General features: G+C 41.2%; 1 protein-coding gene across 3 annotated transcripts in view; it reads left to right on the top strand.

The window, feature by feature from the left end:
* The window catches only part of ASCC1 (activating signal cointegrator 1 complex subunit 1), a 107367-nt gene that overhangs the window by 78543 nt on the left and 10479 nt on the right, over positions 1 to 18345 (top strand). Inside the window, exons 7-8 of one of the 3 annotated variants that reach the window (XM_021699626.1) lie at positions 3893 to 3978; positions 16204 to 16254. The exons of 1 other annotated variant lie outside the window; for it this stretch is intronic. In XM_021699626.1, coding sequence (XP_021555301.1) covers positions 3893 to 3978; positions 16204 to 16254 — 137 coding nt within the window. The remainder of the gene's footprint in view (positions 1 to 3892; positions 3979 to 16203; positions 16255 to 18345) is intronic. One more of the 3 variants, XM_021699625.1, reaches the window with a different exon arrangement.

The raw sequence follows: 18345 nt of genomic DNA, 5'->3' as shown, positions 1-18345 counted from the left end.
TATTAGCAGTAGAGCTCTATGTAAGAAAATGTTCTGTGTTCACGTCTAGTTATCCTCCGTAGTGTAGTGGTTATCACATTCGCCTCACACAGTCTAGTTATCCTTTCCTACTTAGAGGTAGTTTGAATATAACACCTTTATTGAGATACAATTCACATACTATATGATTCACTCATTTAAAATATATAATTCAGGGTCGCCTGGGTGGCTCAGTCGGTTGAGCATCCGACTCTTGATTTTGGCTCAAGTCATGATCTCAGGGTCGTGAGATTGAGCCCCACGTCGCGCTATATGCACTTGGTGGGAGGTCTTCTTGAGGTTCTCTCTTTCGCCCTCCCTCTGCCCCTCTCCCTGCTCACATGTGCACACGTGCACACACGCTCTCTCCCTCCCTCAAATAAATAAATAAATCTTTAAAAAAATAACAAAATAAAAATAATGTAATTCAGTGATTTTTAGTGTAGTCAAGAGTTACACAACCATTACCATGATCAATTTTAGAACATTTTCATCAGAAACCCCATTGGCAGTGTGACTCCTCATTTCCTCCTAAAGTTTTAGTCCTAGGTACCATCAGTCTACTTTCTGTCCTATGAATTTGCCTTTTCTGGATATTTTGTATAAATAGAATCATGCAATATGTGATGTTCTGTGACTGGTTTCTTTCACCTAGCCTAATGTTTACAGGGTTCATCCATGTGATAACATGTATTTTACCTCATTTCCTTTTTAGTGCTAAATAATCTTCCATTGTGTGGATATACCACATTTTATCCATTCCTTAGTTGATGGACATTTGTATTGTTTCTCCTTTTTGATTATTACAGTTAATGCTGCTCTGAATAATTACAAGTTTTTGTGTGGGGATATCTTTTCACTTCTCTTGGGTATATACTTAAGATTGAAATTTCTGGGTCCTATGGTAACCAGTGTTTAACTTTTTGAGGAACTTCCAGACTGTTTTCCAAAGTGACTGCACCACTTTACATTCTTACCAGCAGTGAACGAGGGTTCCATTTTCTCCACATCTTTGCTAACACTTGTTATTATCTATCTTTTTGATTATTGCCATCATTTTAGATGTCAGGTAGTATCTCATTTTAGTTTTGATTTGCTTTTCCCTGATGGCTAATGCAACTTACAGGTTTTGAACCTGTCATTAAGCATTTCAGTCTTCAGGGGCGCCTGGGTGGCTCAGTTGGTTAAGCATCCAGCACTTGATTTTGGCTCAGGTTATGATCTCAGACTTGTGAGATCAAGCCCTGCGTGGGGCTCTGCGTTGGGTGTGGAGCCTGCTTAAGATAATCTCTTCCTCCGCCCTCACAAAAAAACCATTTCAATCTTCAGGTATCATGACTGCCTTTTTTTTTTTTTTTAAGTAGGCTCCATGCCCAGCATGGAGCCCAATGAGCGGCTTGAACTCAGGACCCTGAGATCAAGACCTGTACTCAGATCAAGGGTTGGACGCTTAACTGACCAAGCCTCCCAGGCACTCCTCATTACTGCTTTTTAATTGGTATTTGTTTAGTATGGATTTACTTTAAAGTTTCACATCGCCTCTTGGGGCACCTGGGTGGTGCAGAGTTGGTTGAGTGTCTGACTCTCGGTTTTGACTCAGGTCGTGATCTCAGGGTCGTGAGATTGAGCCCCACTTCGGGCTGTGTGCTCAGTGCAGAGTCTGCTTGGGATTCTCTCTCCCTCTCCCTCTGCCCCTCTCCCCCGCCCCCCCCCCCCACCAAGTGCACATGCACGTGCATGCTCTCGCTCTCTCAAATAAATAAATGAATCTTTAAAGTTTCACATCTCTTAACAGGGGACCTGTTTTTAATTTGTGAAATATACATGGTATTGGGATCTTTGATTAAGAGAATACTCTCTCATGAGAAGTTACTGAAGTGTAATTCCAGTGGGCTGGCTAACATATATTGTGCTCATGGCGTTAGCGGCCTAGATATACTTTACCAATTCTGACTTGGTAGTCTCCATCGATATATATAGTAAAAGAGCATATTCAGAAGTGGAAATACAAATATTTTTGAGTGTCTGTTGGTGGGCAAGAAAGGGTTGATATTTTAGAAAATATTCTGAGGGTTAAATGTTTCTTAAGGATGCTTTGAATTTCCTATACCTTGGATTCTTCTCTGGTTGAATTTTTACTTGAAAAGGGCATAGAATAAGGTGTTTCACTCTTTCTTACCTGTCATCCCTTTCCTTTGAAATCCTTTTTCCTGCTATACTTTAAGGATGTCTTTTGGGATAAGCAAGCTAAATTAATACAAGGTCATAGATTTGCTGCATTTCTGTGTAGAATGTCTGTAAAGATACCTTTGATTGCAACTGAAAGGGGTTCTCTCATTTGGGGGGAGTCCTTAAACCAACCCACTTCATGTTGGTTGCAACCCAAATCAATGTCACCAGCATTTTGAGTACTTAATGTGTGAATTTTTGTATATTTGTACATACTTAAAAATGCATATAGCTTATACAAATCTTGGGTTTTAGACCACAAGGAACCTTTGGAGATCACCTAGTCTTAACCTGTAACTGTGTAAATGAACTGAGGTCCATAGAGGAGACATAATTTGCCTAAGAATATGGCTCATTTTACACACAAACACACCCCTACATCTTCTTTATCCATTCATCTGTCGTTGGACATTTACGCTGCTTCCATATCTTGGCTGTTGTAAATAATTCTGCAGTAAACATAGGGATACATATATCTTTTTGAATTAGTGTTTTCATTTTCTTTAAAGATGGAAGTGGAATTACTGGATTGTATGGTATTTCTATTTTACTTTTTTTTAAGGAAACTTCATGCTCATGCTCCAGTTTGCATTCCCATTAGCAGTGCATGAAGGTTCCTTTTGCTCTGTGTCCTTGCCAATACTTGTCATTTCTTGTCTTTTTGATGAATTGGTAAAGATGTGTGGGTGTGTGTGTACATGTATATACATACCCAACAGAATGCAACTCAGCCAAAAAAATAATGAACTTTGCCATTTGTGACAACATGGATGGACCAAGAGCATATTATGCAAAGTGAAATAAATCAGACAGAGAAAGACAAATACCAAATGATTTTACTTATATATAGAATCTGTACATTTTTTAAAAAGATTAATTGTTTATTTATTATTTGAGAGAGAGAGTGCACCGAGGGAGAGGAGATAGAGAAGCAGACTCCCTGCTGAACAGAGAGCCTGACTTGGGGCTCGATCCCAGGACCCTGAGATCATGATCTGAGCCAAAGGCAGATGCTTAACTGACTGAGCCACCCAGGCACCCCTTTACTTATATGTAGAATCTAAAAAACAAACAAAAAACAAAAGCAGATGCATAAATATAGAGAACAAACTGGTGGTTGCCAGAGGGGAGATTGGGGTGGCGTTGGCAAAATAGGTAAAGGGGATTAAGAGGTACAAACTTCCAGTTATAAAATAAATAAGTTACAGAGGTGAAAAGTACAGCATAGGGAAGACAGCCAATAATATTGTAATAACATTGTATGACAGATGGTGTGTGGCAGATGGTGGCTATACTTATCGTGGTGAGCACTGAGTATGTATAGAATTGTCAAATCACTATGTTGTACACCTGAAATTAATATAACATTGTATGTCAACTATACTTTTAAAAAAAGAATATGGTTAATTACATAGGTAACGTACCTTGAGTACTTGGATGGTGTTGAATGAATAAATGTATACTGAATTGATGACAGAGCTGAGGCTGGACTCTGGGCCTCTTGACTCAGACTGATGTTTTTCCCTCCTATTAAGCCATGTTCCAGATAGTACAGATTTTGCTAGTTGTACTATAGAAACCCAAAAGAAAACAAATGTAAATAACCCAAGCTTCTCTTATAACATTATCTTTGAAATATTTACAGCTGAAGGCAGGTACAATCTCTACACAGCGGATGGGAAATACATCTTCAAGGAGAGAGAATCATTTGATGGGCGAAACATTTTAAAGGTCGGTACGTGGCAGGGTGAATTGGAAATCCTTTGGTATGTGTCCTAAAATGAGGAAAACAAGTCGTTCTCCTTTTAACAATAAAGTATATTTTTCTCATGCTTCTCATGAGGATCATTGATTCAAAGGCCTGGCTAAAAAATATATATATATATTTTTTAATGTCCTAAAGGAAGAGAAATCTTTTTGAATCTGTTGAAGCTGTGATATCTCTTAGAGTACTTGAAATTGGTGAGTTCAGAAACAAGTACCCTGACTACATGGACTCACAGGAATACGTTGATTTTAACCTGGTGAGTTTTACTCTGTATTTTACCTCTGGAGGTCTGAGTTTGAAATTTTTTTTTTTTTTTTTTTTTAAAGATTTTATTTATTTATTGAGAGAGAGGATGAGAGGAGAGAGAGAGTACATGAGAGGGGGGAGGGTCAGAGGGAGAAGCAGACTCCCTGCCGAGCAGGGAGCCCGATGTGGGACTCGATCCTGGGACTCCAGGATCATGACCTGAGCCGAAGGCAGTCGCTTAACCAACTGAGCCACCCAGGCGCCCTGAAATTTTTTTTTTAAGTGAAAAAGAATTGTTTGTTTTGTTCTAGTAGACTTTTTTCTTCACCCACAGTCCCTCTCTAAAGTTGCTTTGTAATCTGTTTTTACTCAGGAATAGCCCATGTTTTGAAAGTAGGTGGTCTCTTTCTGACAGTTGAGGCTTTGCTTCCTGAGTGTTAAGTTAATCTATGAAATTTCCATAAAAAGGCTTCTTCAGGATTGCATTTATGTTTCTCCTACAGACCACATTCTGTAATATCCATGATTTATGCCGTCTCTGTCAGGTTAGCATGTCCTTGTGCCTCTGGGCACATGGAAACAGAAGTTGATACAATGGAGGGGTTTGGATTCTTCATTTCACTTGTTCCGTAATGATTTAGGTCATACCTTTTTTTTTTTTTTTTTTGAAGATTTTATTTATTTATTTGACAGAGAGAGACACAGCGAGAGCAGGAACACAAGCAGGGGGAGTGGGAGAGGGAGAAGCAGGCTTCCCGCGGAGCAAGGAGCCCGATGCGGGGCTCGATCCCAGGACCCTGGGATCGTGACCTGAGCCGAAGGCAGACGTTTAACGACTGAGCCACCCAGGCGCCCCTAGGTCATACCTTTTCAAGGCCATACATTTTTTGGAGCTGGGAGGAGAGTGTACGTATATAACTTCAGAATAAGCTTTAGCTTTAGAAAGGCTTTTTCTTTTTCCTTCCCCACCCCATCCTCCATTGCCTTATCCGGTCACTTGGCATTTTTCTTGCGAAATGCCTAATGTGACCCCGTTACCTCTAATGACATCACTTCAGCAGCTGCAAACTTCTTACCGCAGAGCCCGGCCTGGCAGTGACCGGATTCCCTCTTAGGGAGGCATTCAGGTTCCTGCCCTGCAGAGCTATGTCAATTTCTTCTTTTCCTTGCTATCTTTCCTCTTTTTTCAGTGCTCCTCTTGTTGTCAAAGTAGCTATGGTAGCTTTGGTTTGAGTGGCAAGCTGCTAATGAATTCAGCTATAGTTTACTGATTTTCCCAGGCCCCTAGCTTCAGTGTGATATAAATTTTTCTCCTCCTCCATCTCATTTCCTGGGGCTTTTCCAATAATAGCATTAATCACTTTGCTTTTTTGTTGTTGTTGTTAGTTTGATTAAGAAAGAAAGTAGACCGAATGGGGAAAGAAATCTATAGGAATGACTCAAGGCACCTTGATTCTTTTGGAGTCAAAATTAAAGCTCTGAAGGTGTGCTGATGAAAGTCAAGTGTGAGGTGCCGGGCCATCTGTAAGAGGGAGGTGATGGCAGAGAGCGTGTGTGGTGGCTGCAGGAACGGTAGGGGTCTCTCGCCTGATACTTCGTTTCTCTCACTCTGGAGAGCCAGTCTTCCAATTTAAAGATGCTTTGCCTCGAAGTCTTCCTCACCACTCCAGTAATGACATGGGTGCAGCTCCCTCTAGTGTTAACAAGGGCTTGCTATGTTAGTAGTACCCTCACCGGTTCATGTCTCCTCAGAGTTTTAGAGCTGGGCTCAGCCAGGGACTTCCAGACCATTTAATCCACTTTCCCGCTTCAGTCTCTCAGGGCACAAGATCCAGTGTGGTTAAAGTGACTTGCCAAAGGTTACCGCTAGTTAGTAGCTGAGTCTGAATCAATAAAAAGATTCAAATCACAGGGTTAGCATTGTTTCTGTTGCCTCCCATAAAGATGCTTAGTGTTTAGGTAGAGATCATTAGGTATTTGAAGTTGGGCATATCTCTTTGAACTGTGATAAAGTCTGATTAGAAGTCATTTCATAAATGTTGGGGCAATGGTGTGTGCCAAGTTAGTCTAAAACCGTGGCTAATTAAGAATTAGACTTGAATTGAATGCAGTACTAACACACCAACAGAAGTACTTACTGAGTGTATACCATCTGCCAGAGCATGTGTCCTGCAGATAAAACAGTCATTATGATACAGTCCCTACCTTCCAGGAGCTTCCTGTCTTTGAGGAGTACAGACGGTTAATAGGCAATTACAGTACAAAGTGATCGGGGTGAGTTATGAATATGGAGAAGTCCCTTTGAACACAGATAGAACAAAGTGTGCTTTGATACAGTGTCCAGTATTTAACTTTTTAATCATTAGCTGCAGAAAATGTAAGCTTTCACCTACATTCAGTCAAAGGAATTCACTTTTCTTTGAGAATAAAGGTAAAACATGGCCTCCAACAATTACCCATGCCCAAAGGCAGAAGAGGTAATAATTGTGTTTGTGAAGTAGCTATGGTAGCCCACCTTTTGGAATTACCATGAATGAACATGCCTTTCTCAATTAGATCATGAGAACCCACGGGCCCAGAAACCCTTGGGGAGAAGAAGATTCATAAAAACCAATGAATCATATATGTAGTTTTATACCAGATAAAATTATTATGTTTAGAAGGAGAAAACATCAATTTCACTAACAAGATAGGAACTGACTTGGAGAAAACCGAAAGGTTAACCGCACTGGTTGTTCAGGAGGCCAGGCATATGTGTGTAGCATATTAACAGCTGCATAGGTCAAGGATCAGGAATGCTGGTGATGAGAAGCAGCCTTGGAAAAAAATCAACTTCATCTACTATTCAAAGAGAAACAAAACGAGAAAGCAAATCATTGCTCATTGCTGTAGGAATTTAATAAGTAACAGCCAATTGCTATTCTACTCCATGAAGAGAATCGGTCCTTTTGGCTTGGTGGAATATTATGTGTTCTGGGTGCCTTAATAAGAAAGAGAAAAAGTCTTTAATGACTTTGGGAGGTTTTGTACTGCTCTTTTGAGAGTTGTTGCAGCGGTAATAGACCAGCATTGGGTTATTCTTAGCTGAAATAACAATTTTCTTACCTTAAGAAGGACTTTGGAAGAACTGACAACTAAAGAATCACACTGTCCTGTGTTTTTTGAACCAGAAAAGGAACATATTTAGTTATGGTGGGTTGTGAGGGAAGACTGACAGCTCTGAAAGGAGAATGTACGAGGGAAGAAGACCTAGGCCAAATTCAGAGGGTAGCGTCCCCTCAGAGAGTTTCTATTTCTGATCTAAGAAATAGGAACAATGATGTTGTTTGTTTATCCATAAGGCAGTGATAAACTTGAAATTGGAGAAACCATGCCGACCTAACGACACACTGCTAGAAATAACTGCCCTCTTGCAAGTAGGACAGTCAGTCCTGCCAGCTTCGCAGAGAGAGGTGGTCTTATTGGCAGTCTGTTTGGGGGGCCTCTGAGCTGGCCTCAAGCCGTAGAATCACTGTTCCAGAACTGTACTCTCAGCACATTGAACACGAGCATGGTGTTAACTATTCGAAAGCATAGCTTCTAACTGCAGAGTGAAGAAGGGTTTTCAGAGCCCTAGCTTGTACTCACCAGAGGAGGTGGTGTCATGCAAATAAAGGCACAGTTGATGTATTTGGGAAGGAATAGAAAGAAAGTGCTATAGGTCCCAGAATCAAAGGACACCATGAAAGTGCCATTTCTTTAGATACTTAAAAATCCTGGAAAATATAAACCAAATAAACAGGAGATGAATTTGTGCCTTTTCTATTTTATATATAGGAATCTTTAAATTTAGAGAAAGAGGGAATGGGTGCTATTAAACCGTATTAAGTTTTTTTAAAGATTTATTTATTCATGGCGGGGAGGGGCAGAGGGAGAGGGAGAGCGGAAGCAGACTCCCTGCTGAGTACGGAGCCCCAACGTAGGCTGATCCAGGACTCTGAGATCATGCCCTGAGCTGAAACCAAGAGTCCGATGCTTAACCGACTGAGCCACCCAGGCGCCTCTAAAACGTATTAATTTTTTTTTTAAGATTATTTATTTATTTATTTGACAGAGAGAGAGAGATAGCTAGAGAGGGAACACAAGCAGGGGGAGTGGGAGAGGGAGAAGCAGGCTTCCCGCCGAGCAGGGAGCCCAATGCGGGGCTCGATCCCAGGACCCTGGAATCATGACCTGAGCCGAAGGCAGACGCTTAACGACTGAGCCACCCAGGCGCCCCTAAAACGTATTAATTTTTAATACTTTACTTGGAAATATGTTTTAATTTAGCTACGTTGTGACTTTTCTCAAAAGCTGTAAATGATAGTAACTCAAATATTTCATTCATTTTTGCTTTTGTTCTATCTCTGCCCCTTAACATCTTTACAAAAGGACAGGTAGAATAAATAAATTTAAGTGAGATCTTTATTTAATTTGCTTAAGGAAGCTATTTAAAAATATGTACTATTTTATCTTTTTTGGTGAAACATATACATAGAAAAGTGCATGAAATATATATATATACTGTTTAACAAATAATCAGGAAGTGAACAGTGTAACTACTACCAAGGTCAAAAAGTAGAACATACCTCCCTTGTCCCTCCCTGGCCAACTCCAGTTTGTTTGTCCTAAGGTAACAAAGTCACAATTAAATTCTTAAAAAACACTTTCAGGGGGCGCCTGGGTGGCTCAGTTGGTTAAGCGACTGCCTTCGGCTCAGGTCATGATCCTGGAGTCCCTGGATCGAGTCCCGCATCGGGCTCCCTGCTCGGCAGGGAGTCTGCTTCTCCCTCTGACCCTCCCCCCTCTCATGTGCTTGCTCTCTCTCATTCTCTCTCTAATAAATAAATAAAATCTTTAAAAAAAAAAAAAAAACTTTCAGTGAAGATGCTTGTTTTGAATGACTACTTTGTTTCAGAGTATTGAAAAGCTGAATTCATTTTTGTTTTTTTCTAGGGAAGAGAAGTGAGATTGAGAACTATATAGTAATTTTTTTAAAAAGGATATTAGGAGCACCTGGCTGGTTCAGTCAGTAGAGCATGGGACTCTTGATTTTGGGGTCGTGAGGTCGAGCCCCCTGTTGGGTGTGGAGCTTACTTAAAAAAAAAGGGGGGGGGGGGCGCCTGGATGGCTCAGTCGTTAAGCGTCTGCCTTTGGCTCAGGTCATGATCCCGGGGTCCTGGGATCGAGCCCCGTGTCGGGCTCCCTGCTCCACACCGGGAAGCAGGGAAGCCTGCTTCTCCCTCTCCGACTCCCCCTGCTTGTGTTCCCTCTCTCGCTGTGTCTCTCTCTGTCAAATAAATAAATAAAAATTAAAAAAAAAACCATTAATGACTACAAAGAGAGACTAGTGTTTAGAAACTATGTTATTTCTTCTTTAAAAAATATTTATTTTAGAGAGTGCTCCAGTGTGCATACACGAGAGTGGGGGAAGGGCAGAGGGAGAGAGAGAGAATCCCCAGCAGACTCCCCCGCTGACTGCAGAGCCTGATGTGCGCTCAATCTCACCACCTTGAGATTATGACCTGAGCTGAAATCACGAGTTGGATGCTTAACCAACTGAGCCACCCAGGCGCCCCAGAAACTGTTATTTCTAAGGAAGAAAACATTGTGTCTTTCATTATCCATTATCCAATTCAATTTTCAGCTGTATTATATATTGTTACTGAAAATTACTTCTTGGTTACGTGGCTCTTTAGAATTCTTTTCTTCCCCCCGCAAAACTCAACTCTTTTAGAAAGGCTTTCTTTGAAAGTCTATCACTAAATGTTCCATTGCACTATTATATCAGGATAAACAACAGCAAATCAAATGTAGAATAAAATTATTATCTCTCACTACCACCATAGCTATGGTGTTGTTTTTACTACCCAATATTTCTGTGACTTGAAATTTTTTTTTTTTTTAAAGATTTTATTTATTTATTTGACAGATAGCGAGAGCAGGAACACAAGCAGGGGGAGTGGGAGAAGGAGAAGCAGGCTTCCTGCTGAGCAGGGAGCCCGATGTGGGGCTCGACCCCAGGACCCTGGGATCATGACCTGAGCCGAAGGCAGACGCTTAACGACTGAGCCACCCAGGCGCCCCTGTGACTTGAAATTTTAATCTTTATGTAAAATCAATAAACAGATGTCACTTCCTCTCTAAGCTATTTATGCATATACACTGTTAACACTAAGTTCAGTTCCCTTGGACATACTAGTATTTTGTAATAGTTTTTCTCCATAGCATTGAAAGTAGTCACGTTATTCTTGATAATCATGTGAAGTAAGAAATGTGTTAGAGGAGCAAACATACAACTTTCTGAAGAATTTCACTCATCAAGTTAAGATGTGGAAAAGGTCAATTAGAGAATAAGAGACTCCATGGAAATTACATATATATTTATATATATATTTTATATATATAAATTTATATAATATATATAGTTTATATAAATTTATATATATAAAACGCACATATATTCAATTAAGCGTTGGAAGATAAAGTTAAAATCTCTGGCAAAGGTGAAGACATGGAAATATAAGGGAAAAATATGACAAAGAGGATCCTTGAGCAGTGTAAAAATTAACTATAAAGATTCTAAACGGAAAAGAAAAAGATCCTAAAAGGAGAATTACAGGTGAAAAAAACAAAAAGATGCTCTAAGTAGAAAGTAGAGAGAGCATGAGTTCTTGAACTTGGATGAAGAAGGCTGTAGACTGGGAGTGCCCCGAGGCACCTGGCAGTTGCAAAGAAAAATCCTCTCCAGAAGACAGTTGCATCACTCTCTGCCTAGTAATATTCCTCCAAGGAACTTTTCCCCCCAAAATGGCCAGTACACAAAGATAACTGGGCCTGTGAGGAGACCATTCCCCATAAGCAAACAGACATCCAAAACTCAAAGACACGAGATACTGGAGTCATGAGACTTAGGCTGAAAACAGCTATGTTTACTGTGTTCAGAGAAATTAAAAGCCAAGCTTAAAATTGTTATCAGGTAATTGGGAACTGTTACAAAAGCAAAGGGACGTAGCAGTTTTAAAAATCAAATAGAAATGCTAGAACTGTAAAATGCAATAACTGAAATTAGGAGCTCAGTGGATAGGTTTAGCAGCAAAGTAGGCATAGCTGAAGAGATGGAGTGGGCTGGAAGTTAGGTCAGAAGAAATCATCCAGAACGTGGTGCATGGACAGAGGGAAAGGTAAAAATTGGAGCTGAGAGGATAAGAGACATGTAGGACAGAGTGAGAATATCTAACTAACTTGCATTTAGTCAGAGTCCCAGAAGGAGAAGAGAGAGAGACCAGGGCACAGCTGATGAAAGACCTCAACTCACTGATCAAGGAGCACAGGAGTCCCAAACAGGATTTCTGTGAACTGAGCTTATATTGTACTTTTCTTTCCTACAACTTGTGACTGCGTCACAGACAACTTAATGAAACTACTAGGCCCCCAGTAGTTTTTAAACTGAATTGGGGCACCTGGATGGCTCAGTTGGTTAGCGTCTGCCTTCGGCTCCTCTGTCTTAGCGGGGAGTCTGCTTCTCCTTCTTCCTCTGTGATCTCTCTCACTCTCTCTCAGTTAAATAAATTGTAAAGATTTTATTTATTTATTAGAGAGAGTGTGCGCGCACGAGACAGAGAGAGAGAGGGAACACAAGCGGTGGGAGAGGGACAGTCAGACTCCCCGCTGAGCAGGGAGCCGGATGCGGGGCTCCATCCCAGGACCCTGGGATCATGACGTGAGCCAAAGGCAGACACTTAACCCACTGTGCCACCCAGGCGCCCCTAGATAAATAAAAATCTTAAAAAAAAAAAAACAAAACTGAATGGCTGGAATTTGTTGGCAATACCTACATTACAAAGAACAAAAAACAAAACAGGAAATTCAGCTAAAGAATGTGTTTCTTAAAGTAGGTGATAAGAAAGAAGGATAAAAGGTATCCAGGAATTCTTTTTACTATTCTTATTCTTAGAACTTTGCTGTAAGTATGAAACTGTCAAAATAAAATTTTCTAAAAGAAGGAAAGACAGACGTGCACTTAGGGGGATAGGGACCCTAGCCATTTGTTGCATGTGTGTGTGTATACTTTTTTTTTTGAAGATTTTATTTATTTATTTGAGAGAGAGAATGAGATAGAGAGAGCATGAGAGGGGGGAGGGTCAGAGGGAGAAGCAGACTCCCTGCCGAGCAGGGAGCCCGATGCGGGACTCGATCCCGGGACTCCAGGATCATGACCTGAGCCAAAGGCAGTCGCTTAACCAACTGAGCCACCCAGGTGCCCTGTGTGTATACTTTTCTTTTTTTTTTTTTTGATAACTACCTTCCAGAAGAGTTTATTGAAGTCTTGGCTGTGTTTTGTTTTATTGTTTAAGATAGATGCAGCTTTTATTAATTGTTGATCTTATCACAAAATTTGGGCCATTTGATTTCAAAGGGTATAAAAGTTTAAGGAACAACTCTCTAAGTAGAATGTTTCATATTAGAGTAAGCTACTAGAAGGTAGCATTATCTTTCTTCTTTTTTTCTTAAAGATTTTATTTATTTATTTGGCAGCGAGAGACACAGCAAGAGAGGGAATACAAGCAGGGGGAGTGGGAGAGGGAGAAGCAGGCTTCCCACGGAGCAGGGAGCCTGACGTGGGGCTCAATCCCAGGACCCTGGGATCATGACCTGAGCCGAAGGCAGATGCTTAACAACTGAGCCACCCAGGCGCCCCGGTAACAGTATCTTTCATTAGGGTGTTTTTTGTTTGAAGAAATGAGAGTTCATTTCTCTAAAAAACCATTCTTCCTGCTGTCATCGTTTCCAGACTATTCCCTATTTAATTCCCTGAAACCTAGTTCTCTCCTCTATTGTTGAACTGAAACAACACTGTAAAAGGTCACCACCGGTGGCCCCTGTTTGTTTAGTGCCTTGACCTACTTTTACTTTTTCCCAGTAACCACACTGAGAGTATTAAGCCCTTTTCTCCTTCAAATGTTCTCTTCTCTTGGCTTCAGTGGCCACTGGCGCTCCTGGTTTTTTCCCTGCCACTGAATCTACTTTTTTTTTTTTTTTTTAATTCACTGCCTTGTAGGGCTACTTTCTAAGCTTTTGTCCTTATCTCTCTGTTTCTCTTTTACTGAAATCTTGTTATGTGCAAATTCTACTCATTCTTCAAGTACAGATAGTCCCTCTATCTGTATTGGTAAGGCCCATCCCCCTCCATGACACTCTTCCCTCCTCTCCTCACCTTGATCTTGCAGAGACCTGTCACGTGCTCCCCAGTGTTTAGCAATTTTCTTGCACCTAGCAAGCACTCAGCTAGCTTTTCCGGATTAACTGACTAAAACTGTTTTTTACAGAAATCAGATTTTGGAGGAGGAGAAGAAAAAGATTTTCTGTTTGCCAAAGGGGATAGTTTTTAACCCCATACTTGAGATTGTAAACTCTTAGAGCAGGGGCCAGCAAACTATAGTCTGAGGGCCAGCTAAGTCCTGCCCCCTGTTTTGCATATGGCCCTCAAACTATGAATGTTTTTTATGTTTTTTTAATGGTTGAAAAAATCAAAAGAAGAGTAATATTTCAGGACATGTAAAAATCATGTAAAATTCAAATGCCATGGTCCATAAATAAAGTTTTATTGGAACACGGCCACCTCGTTTGGTTATGCACGTCTGACTGCTTTAGTGCCACAGGGCCAGAGTTGAGAAGTTGTGACAGACGCCATATGGACACCTCGCCCTTTATGGGAAAAGTTTGCTGACACCTAAATGGTTAGAGTTTAGTTTAATTTTCTTTTATTTCTCCCAACACAACTTCTTTATGATTAGATATGATGCTCATATTTAATAGACCCTCAAGTTATACTAATTATGTCATAAATATTCTGTTAGCAGTCAATCCTATTGAATTTCTATTTACTTGAATCTTTTCTAGCAAACGTTTATTTTTATTTTTAAAGATTTTATTTACTTGAGAGAGAGGATGAGCGACAGAGAGAGCACGAGTGAGAGAGAGAGCATTAGCCAGGGGGAGGGCAGAGGGAGAGGGACAAGGAGACTCCCCACTGAGCAGAAGAGCCCCATGCAGGGCTCGAGCTCAGGACCCAAAACCTGAGCCGAAGGCAGACGCTTAATCAACTGAGCCACCCAGGCATCCCTGTTTATTTCTTTTATTTATTTATTTGACAGAGAGAGACACAGGGAGAGAGGGAACACAAGCAGAGGGGGTGGAAGAGGGAGAAGCAGGCCTCCCGCTGAGCAGGGAGCCCGATGCGGGGCTCGATCCCAGGACCCTGGGACCATGACCCGAGCTGAAGGCAGACGCTCAATGACTGAGCCACCCAGGCACCCCTATTTCTTTTTTTTAAATGAGTTTACTAAATTCAAGAAAAAGCCCCAAATTAAATATACCTATAGCTCATAACTGACCATCCTCTGTTAATAAGTGAAGTTCATTTTTCAGTTAAATTTGATTGCAGCTTTAATAGTCCACATAGCAAGAATCAGCTGATATGGATCATAGTGAACTTGAATTTACACTTAACCTCCTTTTATTTCAGAATGTATCCAAGACTAATTTTATGTTTCTCTCTGGTACACATTCATTAACTTGAAAGATAAACAATGATTTCTTTTGCCATTTCATTTATGCCTTATTACAGAATATATTAATAAAAATTATTGAATGAGAAATAAAGAACACTGCTCTTGTAAATAAATTGTGCAGATTTTATAATTAGCATGAATATCAGAAAAACCTGAAGTTTAAGAACAGCCTGGGACAAGACATCTTGTCAAAATACGGCCACTATTATTTTGCTCTAGTGATAAAATATGGCTCCACCTCCATTCTTGATGGTTGGAAAACAAAACTCATGAAAATGGGAGATTTCAGGAAATCATTAGGGGCTTTTTCATATTTTGCTAGTAATAGAAATAACATACTGTATATGAAAAGACGTGAAATACTTCTGCCAGGTGATTGGGCAGTTTTTTCAAGCATCAGAGATAAAAGTGCAGTTTGAAATGCTTCAGTTTGGTTTTAAGCTATTGGGCTGAGGTGGGAGCCAGGGGGAAGATTCATGCCTAAGCAGTATTTTACCAAAACTTTTCCTCTGCTTTTGTTTTACGTGTCACTTTGCCTGGAAAGCGAAGTCTTAAAACACTAATGAGGGCAACCAAAGACATGACTGTCAGTGAGGTGAAACCATCATTAACATGAAACTGGAAAACGAGCGCTTGGCTGATTTTTGACAGAGCTAACATTCATCCTAGAATGATGCTCCTTCTCTGGCCTGTTGCTGTCTGTTCGTACACGATGTTATTTTTTTTTTTCTCCCTTCACTCTCTTTTGAATTTATGTTTATTGGTTATTCATCTTTGTAGTGGTTCTGGAATACATGTATGTGTTGTCTCAGCTGAGGCAGGGGATGATGGCTTTGGAAGGGTCTAACCTGCATAGTGACAAGATAGAGGCCACGGTTTGGCAAAGACAGTGACAATAGAAAATAAATATTTCCTTGAAGATCTACTGCATATAAAACACTAGGCTAGACTCTTGGCATATTTGGGGGAGGGAGAATAAATACTCGGTTGTCTTTGGTCCCTCTGATTACTCCTGTGAACTCTGAACAGAGTGCCACTCTTGTGGGAAATATTCATCCCTCTTATGTAGTCATTTCTAGGGATCCAGTCATATCATTTGGGGTACAGTTCACAAGTGAAGTGAGTTGGGTTATGGTTCATTTGGGGTCCATTGTATTTTTTTTAAATTGTAGAGAAATATACATAAGATTTCCCATTTTAACCAATTTTAATTGTGTAATTCAGGGGCATTAAGTACATTCACATTGTTGTGCAACCATCACCAGCGTCCATCTCCAGATCTTTTTTATCATCCCAAATTGAAACCCTGCACGCATTAAACAGTGACTGCTCATTCTCTTCTCCCCTTAGCCTCTGGCACCCACCGATCTGCTTTCCGGCTCTGTGAATTTGACTACTACTGTAGGTATCTCGTATAAGTGGAATCGCGTAATATTTTGTCCTTTTGTTTCTGCCTTATTTTTTTTTTTTTAATTTATTTATTTGAGAGAGAGAGAATGAGAGAGAGCAAGCACATGAGAGGGGGGAGGGTCAGAGGGAGAAGCAGACTCCCCGCCGAGCAGGGAGCCCGATGTGGGACTCGATCCAGGGACTCCAGGATCATGACCTGAGCCGAAGGCAGTCGCCCAACCAACTGAGCCACCCAGGCGCCCCTTGTTTCTGCCTTATTACAGCTACATGTTTTCAAGGTTCATCAATGTTGTAGCATGTATCAGGATTTTGTTTCTTTTTAAGACTGAATAATAGTCTACTGTGTATATATACTCCATTGTGTGTTTTTAGCTACAGTATAGACAAACCGTAGCCAAATATAAATCTGTACCCAGAGATGGTAACAGGGCATTGTCTTCTTTAAGGCAGCCTGTTGTTGAGAGACCAGACCAAGTGGAACCATGTTCGATTGGGTGGCTTGGTGCCAACAATGTCTAAGTGTTATTAGAGGACATTGGTGCGAAGAGATCAAAGAAACAAGAGTGAAGTCCACTATGCCAGGAAACTTATTAAGTTGATGACTAATTAAGAAACAATGTCCTTGGGATGCCTGGGTGGCTCAGTCGGTTGGGCGTCTGCCTTCGGCTCGGGTCATGATCCCAGGGTCCTGGGATCGAGTCCCGCATCGGGCTCCCTGCTTGGCGGGAAGCCTGCTTCTCCTGCTCCCACTCCCCCTGCTCATGTTCCCTTTCTCGCTGTGTCTCTCTCTGTCAAATAAATAAATAAAAATAAAATCTTTAAAAAAAAAAAAAAAAAGAAACAATGTCCTTTTTCCTTTATCCCAGTGATGAAGCAGTTTTGCAATTCGTGCTCAAATGCAAACATTATTATTACAAATTAAAAGTGAAAACACAGGATTTAAGTCAACCAGAACACCAATTCAAAGTTTAAACATTGATACCACTTTCTTAAATTGTAGGGGTCTTGTTCTTGTAATTCCTCAGGTGTGGCGGGGGGGGATGATAATCGTATCCCTCTCCCAAGGCCTTTTGCTTATTTGACATAAGCCCTGTGCAGAGGGGAAGGAGGCCATCTGAACTGAATTATAAACAACCAGGTATGTGTCTTCATATGTAATACTACAGTGGTGCTATTGGGGGAGGTTCCCTGGGGTTCTGACAGAGGACGCAGTATCTCCTATCTCCCTCTGTAATAAGATGACTTCGTTGAAAATCCAAGATCATGTGTGGCCCCCTCTCTCCCATCTTCCAGGGAGTAGTCACCACCCCACCTATTATTTGGACAATTGTTACCTATATGTATGGATACTCTTGCCATGATCTGACGTTGATCTGATTTGCTCTTTAACTTCTGGATTCTGTTCTCATGTTGGAAAAGTTGGAATGGAGCTGGGCCGGGCCTGATGGCCTTGTTTTCTCCACTCTCACTTTGTTCTCTTTCTGAATTTGTTGCTTGGCACAGTAGTCAGCCCCTTTATGCCCAGGCTCCCTCAAGCCACGTGCCTAGAGACCGCCAGGCCAAGAAGAAACCGTCTCTGCTCCTGTCCCCGCTGCTCCCTTTCCGGGGTTTCTTTTTGCTGACTTGCACTTCCTGTTTGATACGTAATACAAGATCAAACATCTTCTGTTGCATGTGTGTGAGGGACAATTACGAATAATACCTGAGGGAAGATGACCAGACTGAAAGTAAAAGAGTGGTGACCTATTTGAATGAGCATGAGGAAGCCTTCTGAGGGGAAGGATTTATCTGCAGAAACCTTACCTAGATTCGTTCTGAAAAGACACCTACTGGGGGCATTGAAGGGTCTGTACTAGCCCGGAGCCACCAGGGGCAGTTTTGCCCTGCTGACACAGCAGTATCCATGCCCCGAGGCGAGGCTTTCACTGGAACGGATTTTGTAGCAAACCCAACTCCCAGCTGCCCATCTCTGACGCGAATTCTTCCTGCTGCTGTGGAACAGGGCAGAGCGTGCTGTTGTGTGCCAAGGTCAGGTCTAGGCTCAGGAGCCCCGTCAGCATGGCCTCTTCCCTCTTCCTTCCT

The sequence above is a fragment of the Neomonachus schauinslandi genome, chromosome 6 (assembly GCF_002201575.2).
Source record: "Neomonachus schauinslandi chromosome 6, ASM220157v2, whole genome shotgun sequence".
Taxonomy (NCBI): Eukaryota; Metazoa; Chordata; class Mammalia; order Carnivora; family Phocidae; genus Neomonachus; species Neomonachus schauinslandi.
Note: the sequence above shows the minus strand (reverse complement) of the source record. Positions and strands in the feature narration are given on the sequence as shown.